Here is a 27,292-nt window from a genome sequence, read left to right as displayed (position 1 = left end):
TAATGTGATGTCTTCAATAAATGAAAATTTTTAATACAGTATGCTTCTATTCTTCGTAAATATCCACAATCTTATCTATTTTGCAATTCTACTTGACTGGTTTACTTCCAAATGATCGTTTTTTCTCTATTCCGAATTTCCTCCATTCCTCTGTTAATGGTAAACACTAGATAGAATGTTATTTAGCTTTTAAAAGACCCACCAAATGTGAAAGCAGATGGAGCAATTCTATCGTTAAAATGATATTGTCCTACGGACCCGGTTTAACGATAGAATTCGTTCCGTGTATTCGTAATGTAGCAAAAGAAACACGGGCGATAACTCGCATAGTGCATTTACTAGGAACAATCTAGAGAGTTCCGAATGTTAACATGGAGGTAATTTGAATCGAGAGAAAAACGTTGAGAAAATGAATTGGATTTTCGTATTTATATGGATTATTTTTTGGGATGAAAGGCATAACTGATAAGCAATCTCAAAAAGGTTTGTTTTAATTATTTTGGTAGTTATTCCCAGTGCAAATCATTTTATATTCTTCAAAATCGTTTCGGAGCGGATCCGCTCCGATTTGCTACATTGCAAGTATATGGGACGTATTCTAACTGTGGTGAGGGCTTGTACCGAGACACAGTTAGATTATTCTAACTAGGTAAACACATGCAGTATATAGGTCTTGAAGTGCAATGCCCACTGAGAAAACATGATGATGATTTAAATTTATTTTTATTTTGAATTTCTATCAAAACTGCTATTTATATATGATTCAATTTTACAAGTGAGAATTAAACTTTGCCATTGATAGTTGCTTTCAACTAAATTTTATTTATCAAAAATAAAACTAATTGCATTATGTAAATATTTTTTCACATTAACAGTGAACCATTCGAAGTTAAATTAGATCAGGATCATAACGATAAATCACAACATCAAATCAAAAATTAAAATTACTAATAATAACTAAGGAGAACATACATCTTTTGTTTAAAATATGTAATTATGTTAAACTAAAGTAGAATGACATATAAAAAGCAGTTTAATTGCATGTAGAAGTTTTTGAAATATTTAATACTAGTGTACTCTAAAGTACTCTATCATAATCTGTTTAGTACGACTACTTTTCAACTGTCTTTTTTTTTTTTTTTTTTTTCAACCGACCGACCTTATTTTTTCAAAAAAAGTCTTGAAAAACAACTAATAAAAAAAAATGGCCCAAGAGTTCTGTCACAACCTGTCTGTAACCGTATTATCAATTCCTTTTTTGATGAAGAGAGGGGAGACAATCAAGATGCTGTGAAAAACCCAAGTGAGTATTGGTCAATATTAGTTCATACATCTTCATTTAATTCACATAAACGTGATGAATTTAATGAAATTTATGAAAATAGCTTCACTATTCATGTATGTGTCTACTTTTAGAGAAAAAGTTAAAGAAGAAGAAAAAGAAGCTGAAGAAAGGTGTGAAAATGTTTAAACAAAAAAAATAAATAAATGAATACATAAAAACGAGTCGTAATAATGTGAAGGAAAGAATTAAATAGTCCAAATAATCTGGCATCAGATGAAATGAAGCTGTTGTTTATACTGATAAATTGTCACAATTATATGTTATGTAGAAAATCTTCTTATTAGACCTCTATCAAACATGTATTTTTAATGATATGCTTTATGTACAAGTCATATGATAATCTAGGTAACATTGATTGTATGATATAAACTTAAATTTCTATCCAATCAACATGATCAAGGAACTCGTTAGATTCTGATTTAAATTATAAAATGATTTTAAAAGATTGTGTAAACTTGTATAAATTTATTACACCTCTACTGATTTTTCACTATATAAAAGTAAATCGATATATTTTGCCGATTCCCTGAAAATCACTGTAAAAAGACTGATTCCCTGCAAAAGGGTGCGTCAGTTTGATGAACTGATACACACCTATTCAGAACACTCATTGACTCCTTTTAATCATATGAAAAGTACAGAGATGTTCCAAATAACATCTTGAATATTCATAATGAAGCTCGGTTAACGTACAAGTAATAAAATGGTATAATAAAACAGTTAAAGTATATCATTTAGGGAGTCAGCAAGATTCCAGTTCCCCTCGAGAAAGCCTATTTCCTTCGACTGTGCCTCAGGAAATAGACTTGCTACTCGGGAACTGGAATCTTGCTGACTCCCTCAATGGTATACTTAAACTGTATATTGATACCACATTTATTCACAGAAAAGAGGGACAATAATGAGAAACCGCCTCAAGTACAGAAACCTGTAAGATCTCCTAAGAAGAAGACAGAAGTCACCTCAGGTAGGTGGATTTTATACTAGGGGTCAGAGGTCACCTCAGGTAGGTGGATTTTATTATAGGGGTCAGAGGTCACCTCAGGTAGGTGGATTTTATTATAGGGGTCAGAGGTCACCTCAGGTAGGTGGATTTTATTATAGGGGTCAGAGGTCACTTCAGGTTGTTGGATTTTATACTGAGGGTCAGAGGTCACCTCAGGTAGGTGAATTTATACTAGGAGTCAGAGGTCACCTCAGGGTTGGATTTTATACCGGAGGTCAGAAGTTACCTCTGGTAGGTGGATTTTATACTGGGGGTTAAGGGTGAAACGTTTACTGAATTTTGTAAAGGTTTAAACGGATAGCAGTAAACGAAACGGTACCGTTTAAACGAGAGATTTTCTATGTTTGATTTTTATGGCTACTTACTCATGAAACTCGAATTTAATTACCAATTCTTTCACTTTAATATAAGTATGAGTTGTTATTACAAATTTATTGTTGGTCATTGTGATTTAACCGTAAGAATTTGAGGCGCATTAAACTCATTCACTTTCGACCTCGTCACCCAACTGCTTGGTTTGTTTGGCTCCCGGACGTAGAAAAATAATTGTTAAGATGGATCTTTTAATCTCGAAAAAAGTAAAATAAGACCTGTTGACTGTATTGAAACTTTTCAAAGACTTGTGAAAAATGTATTATATTTATTTAATCAAAATATATCAAGTTTTATATTTCAAGTGTCGTAAAACATCGCTAGTATAAGCAACTCGGAAATCGGAATTAATTATGTTAGCCACTATCGGGTTTTAGATATTTTCATTCAATATGTTTCCGGTTTAGATTGTTGCTTAAGACGGTGTGTGGCAACGCACTTTGAAAAAATTACGCACTTTGAAAAATTTTTTCAAAGTGCGTTAAAATTTGGACAAAATCAACGCACTTTGCAAAATTTTTTCAAAGTGCGTTAAATTTTGGACCAACTTAACGCACTTTGAAAAAATTTTTCAAAGTGCGTTAAGAGTCTACATCAATATATTTTACTATGGAGACACTTAACGCACTTTGAAAAAAAAATCATTTTTTAGTCATGGAAAGATTTTATTTGTTATTTATCTTTCAAAAAACTAAGCCTCACCCATAAATTGATTTACTCCCGTCGAAAAGAGGACAAGACGGGTATAAGATCCCTCAGTCCAAATCTTTATCTTTCCAATACATAGGTGTCGGTAACAAACGGGGAGGGGAGCAATGAACCTAAAAAGGGTACACTGCATTTTCAATGCTTATACGATGCATATATCTTTCCAAAATAAGTGGGGGGGGGGCTTAGCCCCCCATCCCCTCCCCTGGACCTAGCCTTCGCCCAGTCTCGATGTCTGTGCTATACTCAAAGCATTCATATAATTATGTATTTACCTAACTGGTATGACGTTGAAAACTTTCAATAATAAATGAGAAAATTAAAACGGATGAAAACTAGAAAATTTTAAGTACAGTAAAACGTATGAGAGAGAAAGAATTTTCATATTTTTGAACAATCAAATTGGCCCCTTTTTATTATGATATATGCCTAGTTGCTTGAAGCTGTCCTATGTTAGTGCCCCCTATACACCTTTACATCTGCTTATCAAAGAATAGAATTAAAAAAAAGAAGAAGAAACGAATTAATGAACTTAAACAATCGTCACTCTTTTTTCCAAGACCCTTTGATTTTCCCTTTTATTTTATCAAAACCTTAAATATTTAAAACGTCAATATCTCAGGTCCTACAGTGACTTTATCATTAAAAAGTTATCTGTTATTTATCATACCGATTATTTGAAGAAATATTGATCAATCTTTACATTTTTTTCAAACTGCGTTAATATGGTCGATATTAACGCACTTTGAAAAAAAAATATTTTTTTCAAAGTGCGTTAGCTTGGTCCCAAATTTTAACGCACTTTGAAAAATTTTTTCAAAGTGCGTAATTTTTCAAAGTGCGTTGTAACAACGGTGTTTCTTTTGTAAATTATGAAATAAAACAATTTGTTTGTGTTAAACTTTATTTCTGATAGACATTAATTGATAATGACCTTCGTGTAAACGTTTACTCAAACTGTAAACGTTTAGAGGATATAATCGAAACGTCGCCGTTTACACGTGTAATCGTTTCACCCTTACTGGGGGTCAGAGGTCACTTCAGGTAGGTGAATTTTTACTAGGGGTCAGAGGTTCCCTCAGGTTGGTTGATTTTATACTGGGGGTCAGAGGTCACTTCAGGTAGGTGGATTTTATACTGGGGGTCAGAGGTTCCCTCAGGTTGGTTGATTTATACTAGGGGTCAGAGGTCACCTCAGGTAGGTGGATTTTATACTAGGGGTCAGAAGTTTCCTCAGGAAGATGGATTTTATACTGGGGGTCAGAGGTCACTTCAGGTTGTTGGATTTTATACTGAGGGTCAGAGGTCACCTCAGGTAGGTAGATTTATACTAGGGGTCAGAGGTCACCTCAGGTAGTTGGATTTTATAATGTGGGTCAGAGGAGCAGGGGGGCTTGTTATTAAAGAATCACTGTCTAGTTAGTGGAGTATGCCAGGGCATCAACATTATGCATAAATTATCCCATGTTCCCAACTTTTGTTGACCTGCAACTTCATAAGGAAATCTGCAACTCGTCTTACACCACTGAATCAAAGAATGCAATTTTTAGGTCACCTGAGTTACACAGGTGACCTATTGCTCTCCGTTTTCATCCGTCCTCATAACATCATATCTGCTCTTGAGATATTAAGTTTGTTGGGTCTATTATTAAAAAGTACATATATTTACAATTTTCTTACCTTAAATCTTAAATCAGCAGCAAACTCAAAATATTAATGTTTTTTGGTTTTTGGTTTTTAAGGTTAAGATTTGTCTCATGCCATTAAACATGATAAATTCCCGCCTCAGTAACAAATAACTTGATTCCTTCATGCCCCTGACTGGGGGAGGGGGGAAATCTGAGAGCAGGCCTGGGGGCCATAAAACTTAGACCAGCTCACTTCTAACCTTAGTTTCACTTTTACCAAAGAAATATATAGAGTGGAAAAGTGAGACTGAGATCAAAAGTGAGCTTGTCTAAGTTTTATGGCCCCCAGGCCAGGTACCGATGTCCACCGATTCAAGTTGAAACTTCTGTATTCCTTCTACCAGTTTTAAGGTTAAGATTTGTCTCATGCCATTAAACATGATAAATTCCTGTCTGAGTAATTATACCCCCGCTCCGAAGGAGAGGGGGGTATACTGTTTTACCTTTGTGTGTCTGTCTTTCTGTCTGTCTGTGTGTCCGTCCGAAACAAATTTTTCGTCACAGTTTTCTCAGCAACTGCTCATTGTAGATGCTTGAAATTTTAACACAATCTTCTCTGAGGCATGCCACATGGTGGGATACATTTTTGCTCAAATCCGATGTCAACTTCTTGTTTGTCTGTGCGTCTGTCCATTTCATACATAAGAAATTTTCGTAGCAGTTTTCTCAGCAACTACTCATCACAGATGCTTGATATTTTAAAACAATCTTCTCTGAGGCATGCCATTTTATGGAATGCATTTTTGTACAAATCCGATGTCAACTTCCTGTTTGTCTGTGCGTCTGTCCGTTTCATACATAACAAATCTTCGTCGCATTTTTATACGCCCGTCTTAAGACGGGACGTATTATGTTATAGGCTTCGTGTCCATCCGTCTGTCCATCTGTCTGTTAGCTTTTTCTTTTCTGGCTCATAACTTTAATACTATTAGGCCTAGGATTATCAAACTTTGTCATCTGATGCATCTTGGGTAGAAGGTGTGTCGCGCACAAAAAGTAGGTCGCTCTGACCTTTAATTAAGAAGTTATAGCCAAATATGGAAAAATCCTTTCCAGCCCATAACTAGAAAACTAGAAAGACTAACAATTATGAAACTTGGCCAGTTTATGCATCTTAGGTAGAAGGTGTGTCGCGACCGATTTCAAGGTCACTGTGACCTTTAATTTAAGTGAAATAAAAAAAAAAAATGTGTCTTTTTACTATTCATTTAAGCATCCAAAATAATGTAAGAGTATTGCTCTCTTCTTATTAAAAAAGTGTTAAATCAAGAAAATACTTATTTTTTTAAGCATATACTTGACAGCAATCTATAACAAATATAATGTATGTTAGAGAAATCCTACCTCTCCCTTGAGTGTAATTATCAAGCACTGGTCAAGAAGAATTTTGATAACAGAAAATTGCATGTCAAATTAGAGAGAAATTAATGGGTTTTGAGTGCGACGAGCTAACTGACAAAGCATTGGTATTATCTATATCCCTTGAGTATTGGGCAGATGGGTAAGCCTGTTGGATTGAAAATAGCTCTTGTTGGCTAGCCTAAGTTTTAAAATGAATTTGATGAAAAGTAATTAAAACAAATTTGATATTGCATAGTAGACTAATCTGATATTATATAATATTATTAATAAAAAAACTAATTTTAAGGGGTGGGGTGGAATCAGCATGTCCAAATGAATTACATATTAAAACCTGTCGGACATTAAATCTCAACCAAAAAAAATTGTTGAATATTTTATATGTTTAAAAAAAATTTATGGTAGATAGTGCAGACCCATTCATCTCTTGGTAGTAATAAGTAGACAAGCATCCAGTTAAAGATTAATTAATGAGTTCAGTGTAGGAAGGCTAGCTGATCAAGCGTCTTATCTGTATCCTTTGGGGATTAGACAGAAGAAGTGCTGGTCAGTTTATAGCATATGTCATTTGATGGCCAGGCCTTTTCTTTTCAAAATTAATTTGGTATAGATTAAGATGTTAAGACTAATTTGATATTGTTTAATATGATGGGCATTTGACAAGGTCTATTCACAACCAGCATAGAAATCTGTCAATGATGTAATATTTATTATAATTAATGCCTAGATCACAGGAAATGGATAAATATTTGAAGGAATGGAAAAATCATGGAAATCTTGGAATCAAGGTTGAAGTGATTTTCTTGCACACTAAACTGTTCAAGAAAATTGTATTTTTTTTGACGGGCGTATCATGCTGTGGCGCGGCACTTTATTCTCATTAGCTATTCATAGCAGATGCTTGAAATTTTATTACACTCTTTTTGAGGCATGCCATAAGGTGGGATTAGTTTCGATATGATTCTGATGTCAGCTTGCATCTGATTGTAATTGAACTTGTGTATATTAACATGATAAAGCTTTTTTACATCAGAGCGGGGGTATTACTAGTGAGCATTGGCTCACAGATTTCTTGTTTAGGACTCAGCATGATATACAATTGTTTACCTGTAAACATGCCTGATTGAGACAGCATGATATACAATTGTTTACCTGTAAATATGCCTGATTGAGACAGCATGATATACAACTGTTTACCTGTAAATATGCCTGATTGAGACAGCATGATATACAATTGTTTACCTGTAAATATGTCTGATTGAGACAGCATGATATACAATTGTTTACTGTAAATATGCCTGATTGACTTGTTTCAGATTCATCACAAGACAAGGACAGAGTGACATCCAGTAAGTAGGACCTTGTCTTGACCTTTTTATGTTTTTGACCTTTTCTTCTGTATAATGTGCTTCGGATATAAAACTGAGACCTTTAAATACACCGAATACTGTCAACAACTTCATGATGGTTTGAGTTGTTTTTCATTGTTTTCAGTAAAATCAAGATGAGCACTTTGTGCGTAAAATAATGTTACCTAGCAATGTTTTTTTAAAAATACTGTAGACGTACTTTTTTCCACGGGGTCATAATTCCATGGAATCTCAATTTCTGTTTAATCCGCCGGTAGAAAATTACGCGGATTTTCTAGATTGTCACTATATTTGCCTTACAATTATATTAAGTACGCTTGGACAAATTTCCGCAGAAAAATGATGAGCGCGTTCATAGCGTAAATTAATACCACGCGGAAAACAGTACTTATACAGTATATAAAAGTATATATTGAAACGCTTTCAAGTCTTAACAATCATTGATCTGGGTAGTGAGATGAAGCCCCAGGAGTTATTAAGTCTGTACCTAGACATGTTACCTGTGAATATCAAATGACACTATTTATAGAATGTCTTTTCCCCACAGTTCAGATATAGCATAATAAATTAAGTTAAAGCTAATTTGTTTTCATTTGTGTTTACAGAGGAGGAAAAAGAAGACAAAAATGCCGGAAAACATTTAACAGGTAAAAATGAGTGGAGACTAGGGCAGTATTAATTTAACTCTTTCAACACTGAGTAACTTCTATCAACCAACCCCTGGTACACTGAGTAACTTGGGGCCTGACTAAACATTTCACCTTCCATCACAAAAAATACTATAACTTCTTTATTTTTTTGAATATTTTAATAAATGACACATCATTAGAAAGGTGAGGCATTTCTCTTTTAAATGATATAAATTTTAGATATATACAAAATTATTTATCATGTCAAAAACACTAATAAAATTCATAATTACATTTTATAACGGATCTTATGCAATATTTAATAAATTTGCTGCTATGAAGTTTCAAAATCTATTATGTTCTTACCATCGTTCAAAAGAGAAATTATTTGCAAGTAAAATGATATGCGATATGTCAGAATTTATTGAAAAGTAAGTCCATAATTATTAATAAATAAAACAGTGTGTTTCAGGACATCGGAAGAAGTCTGGGACGTGGAAAACATCCTCTGTTTAGGAGCCTTGATATTCCGATTCCGAGTCAACTTTCTCCGACAAGATTTCACAACATTGCTAATAACTCATATTTTTGTTGTTTAGAAACATCTATAATGTCTAATTCCCTGATTTTATTAAATCTTTCATCGCCAGAAGGATCGGACATTTCGTTGTTTACCGCCATTTTGCTTTCTTCTTCGTTTTCTTTACTAATCATCTAATTTTCCTTATTTTTTCGTGGTTTTCGCCATGTGGTCCACCATATTTGTTAACGGATGTTTACATCATTCTACCCATAATTCATAGCGAAAGATTTTGCGCAGAGAACACTTTCTATTTCTAAGAATAAATGTTTTGCTTTCAGTTTAGTGTCTGAGACCGATGTATCGGTCTACCGTGTTCCAAGACAAAATTTTATCAGACCGATGTATCGGTCTACAGTGTTAAAAGGGTTATGGAATAACTGTCTTATTTTTCGATTTCATGATGTGATCAATCGATTGGCTTGCATGAAAATCTGGCATTTATGCTTAAATTTTCACACAAGCCAATCGATTGATCATCGTCATGAAATTAAAAAATCTGACAGTTATTCCTTATATTTACATGCTTTGATTCCGCCAATCCACATGCTCCAAGCCTGGCTTCTGTCTAGCTATTTGTTCAGCCCTGCACGTGATTTTTAGCCGGGCTTATTGCTCAAAGAGCAATTGCCAGCTTATGTGATCCTGTTCAAGGCAGGATGTTGACCCCATAGTCGCCATTTTAAAGTTACGTGCAGAAATATAGTTCTTACTCTCAACCGCTTTTGAGATAATACAAACGCTAAATAAAGCAACAAAAATAAAACGAAGTTTTATCTATATAAAATAAACATTAGTAATGACTTTGAAAACTTCATAAGTCAAAGAACATAGTTCATTAGCTTAAGGATTTTTTATCATCAGTGTTATCGTAGTTCTCTGCACATACGAGGTAAAGCAGGAGAGGGAACCAGACTGGCCTACATTTAGCTGCGGTACCAGATTAATTCTGATTCTGACAAAATCGGACCGTGGTATTAGGATTGAAAAACTCACTGTCAGTGTCTTATCATTTATATTGATAGTTTTAAAATAATTTTTTCATCAGAATATAAACGAGATTCATGTAAGAAATCCATTCTACTCTGTAAATGAGCCCGGCTCTCTGTACTTCTGAGTACTTTGATTTTTTAACCGCGCCAAAACATTGATGGGGAAATAATTTTATCTCAGACAAAGACATTGGAAATGTAAATATATATAGATACGCATCGATATTCAAGAATCATACCGTATCGAAAAATAACTTCCAATACGTATCACGCAGTCATTTTTCTTCTAATTCTGTGAAAAAAGATGGGAATTTTAATCACTACACATTATATTTAACTTTTTAAATTTAAAACTGACCAATAAAAATAATCATTATGGACATAGCAGAACCTATATGATTATTACAAAATACATACGAGGGCCGTTCAAAAATTACGCGGACTGTGCTATTTTTTACTCTTACAGACGTCATATAGTTATAAAATTTCACAGAAATATGTATCTTAAAGATCCCAATAAATTTTGGGCAAAATTTCTGTATTTTAAAAAAATTCTAAAATTATCGGTATGTTGATATCGTTGATGGAGAGGTACGGCGCACGACAAAAAAATTGAAGCAAAAGCATGCGGATTCAAAAATTAAACTCATTGATTTTCTAAAATTCGCGATATTTTTCAACAATTTTCTCAAATGTACCTTTAAATTGTTCTATTATTCTGTATTTAGATTTCGGACGTAACATTTGAAGTACTAACAGAAGTATAGTGATTTTTCTCTGATGCGATTCCCGTGAAAACGACTGTGAAAATGACGTCTCCTGAATTGACGGCGCACCACACTTTTGTTAAAATATGTGTAATGCTCGAGATATCGGCAACATAGATCCAAAATATGCATAATAAAACATGTCGTAAACTAGGCTACTCGTGACATTCACCCACAGATAGCAAATTGAAATTTTAGACAGTTAGACCTCTGTAAAAAGGCTATACAGGAGGACGGGAAGAAGATTATAGACGAAAAGTTAACTTTATCCGGACTGTAAAGAACGTGATTGAGAGTCACCAATATCACACTATATCTCATAAGTAGTTTTTGGTTTTAAAACAAAAAAAATAGAATATTCTTTACTTGTTTGATAGATGTTAAAGCTTGACAAATAATGGTGTTTTGATGTTGAGTAGATAAGGTAACTCAAACTATACAGGTACTCAAGGGAAAATGTTGAGAAAATGAAAGCTCAATCACATTTTTTTATAATGCTTGTGACGTCGAAGATTTTGCTGCGCCGTGACTTAATGGTATATCCTTAAAAATCACTCAAAATTAATACCAATTTACAAAATTTTGATATGAAATTTTGAAGACCATATAAGTAAAGATCCTTTTATATTATTTGTGAAATTTTGCCCTATTATGTCCTCAAATATTTCTTCTGTGCAACAAGTCCGCGTAATTTTTGAACGGCCCTCGTACTAGATGATTTTATTTTAACATGCTGATTTTTCAGTCATTAAATGTTTTAATTTGAAGGGTTATTTGTAATAGCATTGAGGCAAGAACTTTGAAATGGATTATAAAACACTTTGTCTTTATAAATTCATGCATTAAATGACTTTTTTAATGAACTTGTTTAAGAATCAAATATATTGCATATCGCTTTAAAGAATATTGTATTGTATCGAAATTTTTTTGCTCAATATACAGCCCAAGTGAAGTGGCATGCCTTATTAAGGGGAGAGTAATTTATTGGTTTCAGAAAGTTTACCAAAAATTAAAGTGTTATTATCAGAATTTGTAAAACTGATAATTAAAGTTTGGATAATCAATAATGCTTGATTTTGACATTTGTGTAATAAGCTTGATTTTGACATTTGTGTAATATTGATAAAGCTTGATTGTGACATTTGTGTAATATTGATAAAGCTTGATTTTGACATTTGTGTAATATAGTTGTTTATTTTTTGTGTAGATTGGACTATGGATGAGTTTAGATCTCTCTTAGACTCGTTGGAGTCATCCATTAAGCAGCCCTCCCCACAACACAACAGACTGCCAGAGTCAGTGTGGGAGGAGGTCAAGGTCGAAAATCATTCTCCTGATGTTTGCAGAGCTGCCTGGACAAAAATTTGCCATGTGGTTTGTATCTAAAACTTTGATTTTTTAAGTGACTAAAGTGTTGGGGACAGAATTCCATTTTGCACCTACTCATCCTGATTGTGTTTTAGGATTAAATTTTACTTACTGAAAATCATAATGAGCTGCTTCCACTCGTTTCACCATGGCTTTGATATATGATCTTGAAAAAGGAGCACAATCTCTCTGATTTTGTCATTAAATCAAGTTCTTTTGTACCAAGCACTGAGCTGCAACAATAATACCTTTTAACTAACTACATGAGTAATTTTTTATAACAAATATTTTTGTAGCCTTTTTGATCAGTGCAAAACTTGAAAAAGTTAATGTTTTGTTGTTTTTCAGTAGTTCTATTTGTTGATTATTTTTAATAACCACTTTCTTTATCATTGATTTTAGACAAAGACCCACATGAGCCTGCAGCAGATGATTGATGTAGCTCGGGACTTGATGGAGAAAAACAAAAATGTCATCAAGGTCAGTTTTAGTGAGGTCAAAGGTCACGGCTGTAACAATATCATTCTTTTAATTCAGCATGAGGAATATGATTTTTTAGGTCTATTGCTATCCGCTTTCATCCGTCGTCGTCTGTCGTGCGTCGTGTGTTAACATTTGAACATTTTCAGCTTCTTCTCTGAAAACACTGAACCAATTTCAACCAAATTTGGCACAAAGCATCTATGGGTGGAGGGGAACAAAAATTTTGAATTTCAAGGTCCCCGCCCCCCTGGGGCCTGAGGGATGGGGCCAAAACCACTAAAATTAATGAAATCTTAAAAAATCTTCTTCTTTACTCTTGGACATCAAGCAGTCAAACTGTTGGCATGATTGTAATGAGCATTGAGACCTCTTCCTAAATTGTGAAATTCATGGCCCCTGGGTTAGGTGTTCTGGTGTTAGGGCGGGGCTCTATTGATTATGTAGTGAAAATGCATTAATTCTTTGAAAATCTTCTTTTCTGCTCCTGGGTATTAAATAAAGTAAATGTACTTAGTTATGATGAGCAAGAGTGCTTCTTACAGAATTGCGAATTTTATGGCCCCACGGTCAGGGGTTCTGGTGTTAGGGCAGGGCTCTATTGATTATATAGTGAAAATATATGGATTCTTTGATTTTTTCCTCTGCTCCTTGGTATTAAATAAACTAACTAAGTACTTAGTTATGATAAGCAAGCGTGCCTTTTCCAAAATTGTGAATTTTATGGCCCTGGGGTCAGGGGTTTTGCCATTTGGTGTAGGGGGGGGAATCTTTTGATTTTATAGTAAAAATACATTAATTCTTTGAAAATCTTTTCCTTTGCTTCTGGATACAGGTAAACTTCGGTATCTCGACATCGGATATGTCGACAACCTGGGATATGTCGACGTCGGTCTGCGGTCCCGGCATTATTTACTATATAAATGATTTGCAAAAACTCTGATATGTCGACCTCGGTAATGTCGACTACCCCGCTTATCTCGACGTATTTCACAGCCCCAAGAGCAAAATTTACCTGGTATATGTCGACATCAGTGCAATTTTCTGCTCTACTTAACCTAATTGTTTGTCAGCTGGTCAGTTTGTCACCTCGTTTATCTCGACGTCGTCAGAAATTCACACCTTTCCCACCCACTACATACTGCTCTGTAAAAATGTATTTGTAGAGGAATCCCAAGCCCCCTCGGAGTCTCTAATACGTTAATTGTTTAATGTTCAGCTTGGGTAATTATCATTGGTAAATCTTCTCAATTCTGCGTAAATGTACAACCGTTTATTTGTGTCGAAATCTAACAAAACTTAAACATTTTATTTAAAAAAAGCTAACTGAATGACAATAAATAATATACACATTGGATTCAATTTAACTTAAAAATTGTGGTAAAAATGCATTCAACATAAATCAATCAAACTTACGACATGCACGACTATTGCATCAGCCGTAATGTGGATGCATAGGTAACGTTTGTTAAATGCCCAATTCCATTTAAATTTTGGTTTGAAAATGAATTGAAAGTTCATGATGAATGATTATGAAATAAAAAAAAAAAAGATGTGAAATGAAATTTTTTTAAAAATATGCGCATTAATTTTTTTTCCGTATCTCGGAAGTCGACTTTGCACCGTTCCGGTTCGGAGTTTACAAAGCGCATTTCGAATCCTGTTCTGACCTAATGGCTGCTATTTATGGCACGCGGATCGAATGCTGGATTGAAAACGGTTTCTAGTGAAATGAGAAGATTTTGATAAAAAAGAGAGCATTTCATGAATAACATTTGTGAATAACTTCTTTAGATTTTCTAATAAATGTAGAGGGATAGCTGAAACAAACGACTTACAGTCTAAATTGAAGACATATAGGTACCTGTAGGTACACGTCTGTTCAGTTTAGGTCTTTGGTTTTACAATGCAGTAAAATTAAGGACGTCGAGTCTCAACTCTGATATCTTGACACCTCGGATATCTCGACATTTTCCGACTGTCCCGTCGATGTCGAGATAACGAAGTTTAACTGTATTATGCAAATGATTCAAGTATATACAGTGTGGTGCCATAAGTGTTTCACGTTATCATGACGTCAACCTTGCTTAGTACTAAAATTCAATGTTACAAAAAATCCACTTACCTTACTATTGTTGATTATAGACTTCTGATGTTTTTAGTATTTGGTGGCATGACCTTTAGCTTTAATTACAGCATTTAGTCTGTTTGGTAAGGTTTCGTATGAACCCTGTATATACACTGGGGTGAGGGACGTCCAGATCTGCAGCACACAGTCAACAAGTTCTTGTCTTGATTTGATCTTATCTTGCCCCCTTGAAAGTTTAATTTTAATTGATCTCCATACATTTTCTATGAGATTTAGGTCTGGTGATTGAGATGGCCACTCTAAACAAGGGATATTATTTTGTTGTTTCCATTCTATAGCCCTAGCTGACATGTGGGCAGGACAGTTATCCTCTTGAAATATCCAGGGGTTGTTACTAAAATGTTTGACAACAACTCGCCACAAATTATTATGTAGAAGGGTGATGTACTTATCTGTGTTTAAATTTCCATCTATTGGTGTAAGTAAGCCCACTCCTGAATAGCAGATACAGCCCCAAAACGAAACAGATAGGCGGACTCCACCATTAAGGACCGAACGTATTCCGAGGCACTCCGGTCTCCATTTTTCATTGGCCTTTCTCCAGACATAAACTTTTCTGTCCGTTCCCAACATGACTTGAGTTTCATCAGAAAATATGACTTTTTTCCAGTTTTGATCCACAGACCACTGCTTGTGATCTCGACACCATTCAACACACTTTTGTCTGTTCACATTCGAGATGGTAAGAGTCTTGGCAATTTTCCGACGATTATAATTCAAAAACTGCAATCTACGCTGATCTGATCGTTTTGACAGTGGATTTGGTATAGATCTATTAAATTCTGATGTTAAATCACTCAAACTTTTCCTATATCTTTCATTACGAACCTGTTCAAGACGCAATCTGACTGATCAGTCATACATTTTGGTCGTCCGCTTCAAGGGTTATTCGTGACACTTTGCCGCATAGAAAATCTCTTCAAAAACTTGGAGATTGTGGAGCGGTCATATCCTGTAATTTTGGCTATTTCAGATTTGTTTCTACCTTCGTCATTAAGACGCATGATCTGTTCTTTTAGAACTGAAGACATTTCACGACGATTTGCAGCCATGATTATTTATGCCTGCTAGGATATCTAAAAATAGCCCCACGTGCACCAGGGGAATCCCGAATGACGTACATAACTTCTATTTTTAGGTCACCTGAGTTTACTCAGGTGACCTATTGCTATCTGTTTTCGTCCGTCGTCGTTCGTCGTGCGTCGTTCGTCGTGCGTTAACATTTGAACATTTTCAGCTTTTTCTCTGCAACCACTGAACCAATTTCAACCAAATTTGGCACAAAGCATCTATGGGTGAAGGGGAACAAAAATTGTGAATTTCATGATCCCTGCCCCCCTGGGGCCTGAGGGGTGGGGCCAAAACCACTAAAATTAATGCAATCTTTAAAAATCTTCTTCTTTACTCCTGGACATCAAGCAGTCAAACTGTTCGCATGATTGTAATCAGCAATGAGTCCTCTACCAAAATTATGAAATTCATGGCCCTGGGGTCAGGGGTTCTAGTGCTAGGGCGGGGCTAAATAAGAAGTTAGTGAAAATGCATTATTTCTTTGAAAATCTTCTTCTCTGCTCCTGGGTATTAAATAAACCAACTAAGTACATAGTTATGATGAGCAAGAGTGCCTCTACCAAAATTGTGAATTTTATGGCCCCAGGGTCAGGGGTTCTGGTGTTAGGGCGGGGCTCTATTGATTATATAGTGAAAATACATGAATTCTTTGAAAATCTTCTTCTCTGCTCCTGGGTATTAAATAAATTAATTAAGTACATAGTTATGATAAGCAAGAGTGCCTCTACCAAAATTGTGAGTTTTATGGCCCCAGGGTCAGGGGTCCTTGTTATAGGGTGGGACTCAGTTTTACAAACCCTCCGCTCAAGGTTTTGAATTTTCAGAAAAAATAAAACAATTTTTTTCTTTCCGATGTCAAATTTGAGTCGGGATCGAGATTTCAAATTTACGAACTCGCACTTCCGTTTTTACGATGAAACGGTGGGTAAATAAAGCTAGATCTGAGAAGATAGATTGGTTTAGTGTAAAATTCATCGATAAGAGTGCCATTCAAAACGTTTCACCCGTTCAAAGGACAAATAAAATGCTGACGACTTTGTTGCACAATGACATGCTGGTGAGATAATTATGTATTCGTTTCAAAAGTAACTGTAAATTATTTTCCTCCCCAGGTTTTAAACTGCCCGTGGTAGCTATTGCATATTGCCAGGGACATTGTTTAGGTCTCTGTTATAGCTTACAGTCTAAGCACCATTCTTCAGAAAAGGGTTGCTTATGCATCAGATGTAATGAATAAAACTATGGGAGAAGTGAAGTCCATTTGAGGAAGAAATAAACAATAACCTGAAGAAATAAAAAAAATTCAATTATTAAAAGGCAAGAATATACAAATATATACAGGCATGTAGTATCATTTGTATCAGCCAGAAAAATTATTTTACACTTAATTGAAAAAATGTTGACCCTACTCCCCAATACTCCCTGTCTGTTTTATGATAGGAATTATAATTTTAGGCATCAAGTAAATTTTAGAACAATGTCTACACATTCACCTAATACATATTAAAAAAAATGAAGATATATTGAAAGACTTTTAAAGAATTGATTTTTTAAAATATATTTGGATCAACATCACAAAATTTATATAACTGGCCCAAACTGACAGATGATGAAATAAGCAATTAAATCTTCTACTTTCCTATTTGTAAGCATTATGTGTCCAGTGGTAAGGAGCCTATTAGGATAGCATTAAAAAAGAATGTACAAATGTTAATGATTTATCAAAAAAAATTTTTATTTCCTTTTCCTTCGGCACTTTTTTATTCTCATGTTCATAACTAAACCAAAACATAAAAAAATGCTGGCCTTATAATGAAGGGGCTCTTTCAAAGTAGATTATTTCAGGGCTGCTGGGTCAGGGGTACCAGGGGGGTACTTTGACTAATAAAATAAATTAATGCTTTGAAATCTGCCCTTTGATAAGCAATGGTGCCTTTTCCAAAATTTGTGAATTTCATGGCTTTTGGCTTAAAACACGAACCAAATACAATCGCTGGAAAGTTGTTACATGATACTCAGGTGACCTATAAGGCCCGTGGGCCTCTTGTCTTATATCCAAAATTGATTATAGAACGATGTATAATATTATAGAAAACAGAGATTAAAGTTGAAAGATAGTTTTAATTTTTCTTCAGTAATGTGTAACCGTGAAACACTTATGGCACCACACTGTATATATTTATGATGAAGAAATGTGCATCTAGCAAAATGGTTAATTTCATGCCCCCTGGGTCAGGGGTATTGGGGGGTGGGTGGGGTTGGGGGGTTGGTTACAAAGTCTGAAAATAAATTAATGCTTTGAAATCTGTTTTTTGGTATTAATCAACCATTTATGATGAAATAAAACTTATGATAAAATTTCCAGAATTTTGAAATATATGGCCTCAGGGTCAGTGGTTCCTTTGGGGTGGGGTGCACAACTGGTTATAAAGTGGAGGTGCATTTTCTCTGTTACTCTGATCTACCTCTGGGTTTTAAGTAATCAAAGTAAGCAAGCAAAGTGCATAGTTATGATAAGCAATGGTGCCTCTTTCAAAATTGTGAATTTCATGGCCTCTGGTTTAACACACGAACCAAGTTCAATTGTTGGAAAGTTGTTACATGATACTCAGGTGACCGGTAAGGCCCGCGTGCCTCTTGTTTTTTATGTGGCTAAGGGTTTTTCCTCCATATTTGGCCTAAGGGAGTTATTTCCCCAGGTTGAAAAGTAGGGGGTGGTATATAATATCAATATGGGTGTTTGTCCATACATGTTAGTTATTCTTGAGGGTAGCCATCCCTTATCCACAAGTTCTACCTTTTTTTCTCTTGATGAGTAAAAAAAATTGCCTGACAATGATAAAAAGCTTGAATATTTTTTTTTCCTTCATAAATAGAGGAAATTTATTGTGAAATGTTCAGAAGATGTGAAATATGGTTTTACTTTGGTATTATATGCGATCTAAGTGGTCATAAGAATGATGAAATTCAGTTACATTTCCCATTTGTGCTTGCCATGCACCCAATGGGGATTTGGATTTGCCCCAGACCCCAGCTGATTTTCCCAATTTTCAAAGAAAGGGTAGTTTCCCCCAAATCCTAGATAAATCCCCCCCAAAAAAACTCATTCCTATCCTCTGTTTTGTTACAGATACTGATAGGAAACAAAGATCCCAATGTAAGTTCAATGCTCTATTTTTCTTTTCTTTTTTAGCTCACCTGAGCTGAAAGCTCAAGTGAGCTTTTCTGATCACCCGGTGTCCGTCGTCCGTCCGTCCGTCCGTCCGTCTAGCTGTCCGTCCGTCCGTCCGTCTGTAAACTTTTCACATTTTCAACTTCTTCTCAAGAACCACTGGGCCAATTTTAACCAAACTTGGTACAAAGCATCCTTGGGTGAATGGGAATTTAAATTGTTAAAATCAAGGGCCAAAACCCCTTCCAAGGGGAGATAATCAAGAAAATACGAAAATAGGGTGGGGTCATTAAAAAATCTTCTTCTCAAGAACCACTGGGCCAGAAAAGCTGAAATTTATGTGGAAGCATTCTGGGGTAGTGTAGATGTTAAATTGTTAAAATCATGACCCCCGGGGGTAGGGCGGGGCCACAATAGGGAATCCAAGTTTTACATAGAAATATTTAGAAAAATTTTTAAAAATCTTCTTTTCAAGAACCACTGGACCAGAAAAGCTGAAACTTATGTGGAAGCATCCTTGGGTAGTGTAGATATTAAATTGTAAAAATCATGACCCCCGGGGGTAGGGCGGGGCCACAATAGGGAATCCAAGTTTTACATAGAAATATATAGAAGAAATCTTTAAAAATCTTCTTCTCAAGAACCACTCAGCCAGGAGAGCTGAAACATATGTTGGAGCATCCTTTGGTAGTGTAAATATTAAATTGTAAAAATCATGACCCCGGGGGGTAGGGCAGGGCCACAATAGGGAATCCAAAGTTTACATAGAAATATATAGAACAAATCTTTAAAAATCTTCTTCTCAAGAACCACTTGGCCAGGAAAGCTGAAATTTATGTGGAAGCATCCTGGGGTACTGTAGATATTAAACTGTAAAAATTATGACCCCCGAGGGTAGGGCGGGGCCACAATAGGGAATCCAAGTTTTACATAGAAATATATAGAACAAATCTTTAAAAATCTTCTTCTCAAGAACCACTGGGCCAGGAAAGCTGAAACTTATGTGGAAGCATCCTTGGGTAGTGTAGATATTAAATTGTTAAAAAAAATCATGACCCCCGGAGGTAGGGCGGGGCCACTGTAAGGAATCCAAGTTTTACAAAGAAATATATGGGAAAAATCTTTAAAAATCTTCTCAAGAACCATTGGGCAAGAAAAGCTGAAACTTATGTGGGAGCATCCTTGTTAAGTGTAGATTCTAAATTGTTAAAATCATGACCCTCGGGCATAGGGCGGAGCCACAATGGGGAATCCAAGTTTTACATAAAAATATATATAGAACAAATCTTTTAAAAAGATCTGCATCACCCAAGTTACTAAGGTGAGCGATGTGGCCCATGGGCCTCTTGTTTTATTTACTTTTATGTTAAAGTAATAAATAAATTCTAAATGAAAACAATTAATATAACATATTGTTTCTAAATATTCCATACTTTGCTTTTTTTCAGTTTCCAAATGCCCCTTCTGTTCATCGGTGAGTAAGGATTTATTTCATATAAGCATTTATCTATATGTGTATAATGTGATTAAAGGTGCAGACACAGATTTGAAGTTAATATTTTCTCAAATTTTCTGTACAAGATCACAACTTATATATCGCAATAGCTGTCAGGACACCCTAAGCTTGATCAGTGATTACAAGATTTTTTTCTATTTACAATTTTATATAAAAAGAAATATGTACAAATATACAAGTTGAAAATAAAAGCATAATTTCAAAATGTCTATTCCCGTTAGTCTGGGACCTTGCTCCTATAGCCGTCCATGTCCATTTACTGTGTTTAACGGTCCATGACCTACGGGTACCACGCCCTTGCACTACATGCCACAACATCCCCTCTCATCCAATCCAATCCAGTCGACGTCCCGTGCCAATCCAAAGCGTCTTAAGCATCCACAATGCTGACAAAACCAGGACATCCCCACACACGGCCTCGGCCTAGCGTACTACGTCCTCGTGTAGTCGACCAGGTTGCCACCGCCGACAGCACCAAACCTTCGTGTAACACATCATAAATGTTTACACATATAGTTTTTCAAACATACAGTTTTAACTAATATATATCACACTGTTTCGTACTGTAGCAAAATAATGTACAATATAACTTTACACTCTGAGTAATAAACTTGTATCATTACTTTATGCTTAAACTCACGGCACGTGCACGTGGTAACATTTCCCGTATACAATTCAGAACACCTCTCGTGGATAAAAATAGAATATGCTCAATTGATATAAACACTGCATTACTTTTCAATATAATAAATGTAAAATAAATTGCACTTACCCTGATAAGAGATTCAGTTACCACGAATAAAACTATCTAACCCTCCATGGACGTGAAACTACTTTCACTGGTCAAGGAAAACATGCGCCACCCAAGACAAACCAGCAGACTTGTCGAAATTTTTAAAACGCTGTCAGACATTTGGTCTGACACAGTCGACTGTTTTGTCGGACCAGTCAAACTTTTGTCAGACCAGATACTTGTACGTCATTTTGATGCTGGTAAAATCATATGAATAAAAGCACCAAAATGTCCTTTATTTTTTCAATAGCCTTCAATCTAACAAGTTTCCTTTCTTGGGATAGAGAGTCTCTAACATAGACATAAATGACAAGTTTTATGACTTTGCTATAACAAATTTACTTAGCTAGCGTCAACATGCTGCGTACGCGGCCATTTTTTTCTGTGTTTGTGACCTTGAACTACGCATCCCGATCCCGACCTTTATTAAATTTGCATTACGCTCATTTTTTTCAACGGTCATCTGGATTGACGTTTTCTTAAATGTTATCGGTCCAGACAAATTTTTACCGGCCTTGCCGACAGGACCGACGGATTTCGACAAGTCTGAACCAGACATCACCTTATATAGAGACTGGCCAAATAATAAATCACCTGAGCGTCATTTATAATGGGGCTCCTTGCAGGATAAACACTATAATACAAACAAGGGTCACCACAGGACAATACTAATAAAATAGAAATAAATATACTTATGTCAAAATCAACATTGATTGTGACAATAGCATTTCACATGAAAATATATGCAAAAACTTATTTCATCTAAAAGTTAATTGAAACTTCAAATTTTTGGACAGGTTTGATTGACACATCCTTGCACTTTCACAAATTTTAAATTTTATTATTAAGGCTCAAGAAAACTGGCAATCTTGTTTAGAATTAACGAAAAATATTAAAACTATAATCCAGAAAATTCAGAGTAAAAATGCTCAGAAGTGAAACATACAGTATATTGTCAGTCCGTGCAGTTGTGGTTAGCAAACTTTAACAATTGAACACACTCGGTGAATCGTAAACCTTAACAGTAACAGTTTACCGTTTACAAAAATTGTGTACGTTTCACAGATGTGTTCAATTTGCTAAACTAAGTACTCAACACTAAGCACGGAATGACGATGCTTGTGAAGGGGTTTTGCTTTCAATCATTTTTATTCTGAAGATAATTATTTTTCTTGATTAATGTTTTACTATTTTTCATAAATACACAACCAGATTGCCACTTTTCTGAAGTATTAAAGAATAAAATTAAAATTTTTGAAAGTGCAAGGATGTTTCAATCAAACCCATCCAAAAATTTAAAGTTTGAATATATGTATTTTGGATAAAATAAGATTTTGAATATATTTTCATGTGAAATGATATTGCAATACATAAGATGTGATATTTTACAGAAAATATTAACTTCAAATCTGTATATATACACCTTTAACCCTTTCGATGCCAAATAACGTTACGACTATAACGTCAAGGATGCCGTACTATGACGTCAACCAAGACGTAAAATAGTTGCGTCAGGAAAAAAAAGCGTCAGATTGATAATGAAAAAGCACCTGTTTAACCAAGGTAAAAGGATGTAAGGAAATCCTTATAAAAGAATCATATTTATTCCATAATATTAATACAAACAAGGGTCACCACAGGACAATACAGTAAAGTAAGCAAACATTAATCCTATAGCTAGCAATTGCAAGGTAAGACTTTAGATAGAACAAAGAGACTCCTACTCTTTTTTAAAATAATAATTATACTAAATGTTATTAATTTATAACTGCCGTATACGAGAAAACGGACCCTTATATAACCTGGTACTTTTTTAATGCAAATATGCATAACTTAATTTCTTTTAAATATATAATTTATATCATTTTTCTAGTATTTGATGAGAATTTTAATAATTAAGACGCTTCAAAACAAAGTTGGCATGACTCAATGATAATGTTACGGGTCTCAAATTCAGTACGTTTCTAAACATTACCAACATCTTTAAATACAACTTTATATTGTTGACACAATGCCTCTCTCCAAATACCATGAAAAAGAGAGAAGTCCAGTCCGAAAATTAGGGCACCGCGGGCCATCCCCTCGCAAAAAAAAAATCGATCCCGATATAATAGAATAAATATTACTTTCATGTAAAAGAAGGACCCATGGTGTATAAAATTGTTCTTCAGGGTAAATCATAAATAAAATCTTTTCTACTACCATGCGGAGAAACATAAAACACCAGGCTCATTTACATAATGAAGTACTGTTTTGAGAAAGTTTATTCCATATTTCAAAATTAAAAAATCATTAATTATATCTATATTTATTGGGTTTTTTTCCCTTCAAGTAAATCAGACTGTATCAAACGCAGTAATGATATTAATGCTGCTGAACTGAGGAATAAAAGACATTTATGAGGATTGCCGATTACCGCTAGCGTACTCCTAAACCTACGTCATAATTTAACGTCAATGTAAAGAAATATGACGTCATATTTAGACCAGTACCAATTTATACTGAAAGGAAAAAGAAACGCATATTTTACTTTTAAATTAAAATAAAACTATTATTTCGAAAATGTTTTCCAGTATTGTTATCAAACATTTTAATTCATCTTTAATCTACAAGTTACCAAAATCTTGTGTGACTTTGACTGATAATTCCTGAGTTATTGAAATTGATATGTCGATACCCCCCAAAATTAAAATAAAAATTCTCATCATCTCCCTTGCACATTGGTAACAGCCTTGATTTTCCTGTGCATTGAGTTCACCAGAGCATTTATCTTTCTCATTTGATTATTATTCAACTCTTCCGACAATAGTCTTAATGGTTGATAGAAGCTGTATTATTCCAAAGCCAACAAATCCCCCCGCCAAATGAGTGCCACGAATTTTCATTTTACGATAGAATTTACAGAATTCAGCTGGTTTGGTACACGTGAATGTTTGTAAGAAAGTCTTGTTTAACACTGGCTACATTTTCACAGTGTGAACATGCTACAAACATTACGCATACGACGCGTACGTGCGCGTGAGAGTAAAATTGACCTAAAAGTTGCCAAGCTCGCGGACCAAATTAGAGCAGAGAATTTCTGTCAATTTTAGGGTGAAAATATTGGTATGATAGTTTGCTGTATAAATATCGATTTCAGTGATAATACCTTGACAACAACCGAGGTGACATGATGAAAAGCCCTGTCTTGATGTGACGTTGTTTCCGCGTCAACGTCACCGCCATGGTTGGTTGGAAACCTTTTAATTTACTCTCTGACAACTGAAAAACCCTTTTTTGTTGAAAAGTTTAAAACAAACTGCACAGCAACATCTTGTTGCCTTTTTATTCACTTACGCAATTCAATTACTGGAACCAGTGTAACTTCCGTCAGCCATACCAGGATTGCACGAAATTTATACTGATTGCAAATGCGGAAAACGATGTCTATAACTCCAATGCATCGATTAGCACCACAAAATGTGTTCACAAAATTATCATCATCAACATGCAAATGTTTTTGTCTTTTTACCATTTCCCTACGTGACACCATACATTTCATGGTTGAATAGTTTTGACCATCGATTTTAGTGCAAAGTAACCAAAATACACATCTGACCAATTTTCATAATTTTCGGCCTCATAGTCAAAAAATTTCCGCACATTATGTTCTTATGCGTTTCTTTTTCCTTCCAGTATAAAAATAAAGGCCTATACTTGTGTCAAAATTTAGATATTACTGTATTTAATTTAAACTGACATAAATGATAAATAAATGAAAAGTTAAACATGCATTACAAAGCGACATTTTTGTCGGTTTGGCGTTGACACAGTAAACGAGATTTTGTTGCTTTGGCGTCGAAAGGGTTAAGATGTCTTAATTTAGTTTTGTGATAAAGTTAATTTGCCTTGTAGGCATATTCTGTGAAGAACATAGTTATTATTCATGTTGGAATGGTCTTTATGTTTTTAGCTTGTTCTGTCAATTTGAAAATAATTTGATGAACTACAGAATAATCAATCAAACATCAAAACCAAGATTTTTTCCTAACTCACAATTACTGATGAAAACAAGTGATTTTACTAGGGATGGCAATATTTAATCGGTTAACCGGTTACTCGGTTGGCTCATTCTTAATCGGTTAGAAAATCTGTAATTGGTTAGTTTCTCAGGCACCGCTGCATCAGTTCAAAAACGGTCGCATTTATCAATTTTATTGACATGTTGACATATCCAAGTTGAAAAAGAAAATCGAGTTATTCCCCTTTTCATAAATGCTAAGAGAAATGTTTTATTAGAAAAACAATACATTATTTCTAAATTTTCAGTATTTTATTAATTAACTTTAAAATAAATGTTTGGAGTAACATTATTTAAAGTTGAATACATATTACAACCAATTTCAGAGAACAAAAATTAAGAATTGGTAGATATTATCATTTTATTGAGCAAATGGCTTAGAAAAGGTGTTAAACCTGCTTCCAAAAAAAAAAAAAAAAAGAGCCTGCCTCCCGCATTGAATTCTGATTTTTTTGGCCTGAGAAACTATTGATTAATTTTTTTTGGCCTAATTGGTCAATTTTTGGGATATTACATGTATTTGTTGTTTAAACACCATGCCATTACCAAGTCTGTCCTGCATTTCTTTAATTATTTCAATTAAGTAATTGATTAGCAGCGTGAACTGATTATAATGTGTATCTTCCCCCCGCTGTTCATTAGAGATTAACAATTCACCATCCAATCATTATACCCCACGCAACAAATTGCGTGAGGTATAATGTTTTGGACCCGTCCATCAGTCAGTCCGTCCGTCAGTCAGTCATAGTGTCGGTTGTTTTTTTGTCAGTGCAACTCCTCATAAAATGCTGCACAGAATTTCGTGAAACTTTGCAGATATTTAGGACACAATGTTTAGATGTGCATATTACCAAGAAATTCCAAAGTCCTTTATTTTTTCTGGTAATTTCTACACTTTTCGACTTAGATTTTTGGCTATATCTTGAATATAGAGATGAACAGTTGTCAGCACAACTCCTCATAAACTGCTGCACACAATTTTGTCAAACTCTGCAGATACTTAGGACACAAGGTGTAAATGTGCATATTACCAGGAAATACCCATTCCTTTATTTTTTCCAGGGATTTCAGCACTTCAAGTTTTGGGGGAGCATGGGGTATGTGAGCTTGCTCACTTTTTCTTTCATTTTATAAAAAAAAAAACATTGTAAATTAAGCCAGAGTTTAGACTTCATATTGAATATTGTGAAAACGCAGAATGAGTTGGACATTTCTTCTGATTTTTAAAAAAAATGTATCTGAGACTTGCATGTCTTATGGGTTCTTGTATAATATAAACAGTGTTCTGATAAATATGAACATATTATTTCTACTTGTAACATCTTCTTAGCCTTGTTTATTTTAGGAGAGCTTACAATGATGAAAAATGCACAAAAGTTTTGATTTGATTAACCAATTAATCGGTCGGAAGGTCATGCGGATAACCAATTGGCAATCCTGTATTCGATTGCCATCCCTAGATTTTACAATATATTTATGTATATGAAATGAATTAATCTTTAAGTTTTATTAACTGCTTTATTGTAGCAATTTTAAAGTACATGAACGTTAAAGCATGAGCAGTTATGATTTAATTATTTAAAAAATAAAAGTACTTGTATGTTTCAGACTGTTAACAAATGCTTGTAATTTAAATTATACATATCAAAAATAAAAGTACTTGTGTGTTTCAGATCATTAGTAAATGTTTATAATTTAAATTATACCTATCAAAAATAAAAGTACTTTTATGTTTCAGAGCCAACAGTTATAACCTGTATACCAAGCGCCGTTTGGAGGAAACGCCCAGGCCAACATTCAAGGAGATCGCAGAAGGGTGGAAGGTGCTATCAGAGAGGGAGAAACAGGCGTTTGCTCTGGAGGCAGA

The 27,292-nt window shown here is 34.7% G+C and overlaps 1 protein-coding gene across 1 annotated transcript; it reads left to right on the top strand.

Moving 5' to 3' along the window:
• Window positions 1–1,267: 1,267 nt before the first annotated feature.
• On the top strand, window positions 1,268–27,278 carry LOC134270695 (uncharacterized; the record flags this gene model as incomplete). Its single annotated transcript, XM_062752945.1, has 10 exons — window positions 1,268–1,303; window positions 1,417–1,455; window positions 2,232–2,312; window positions 7,795–7,827; window positions 8,454–8,495; window positions 12,024–12,190; window positions 12,587–12,664; window positions 19,015–19,041; window positions 20,505–20,530; window positions 27,164–27,278. Coding segments are annotated over 10 exons (644 nt in total), but the record flags the coding sequence as incomplete, so codon positions are not given.
• Window positions 27,279–27,292: the final 14 nt, after the last annotated feature.

The sequence above is a fragment of the Saccostrea cucullata genome, unplaced genomic scaffold (assembly GCF_032062105.1).
Source record: "Saccostrea cucullata isolate Sc308-1 unplaced genomic scaffold, CSIRO_AGI_Scuc_v1 ctg13796, whole genome shotgun sequence".
In the NCBI taxonomy this organism is placed as follows: Eukaryota; Metazoa; Mollusca; class Bivalvia; order Ostreida; family Ostreidae; genus Saccostrea; species Saccostrea cuccullata.
This window is presented reverse-complemented; position numbering and strand designations above follow the sequence as displayed.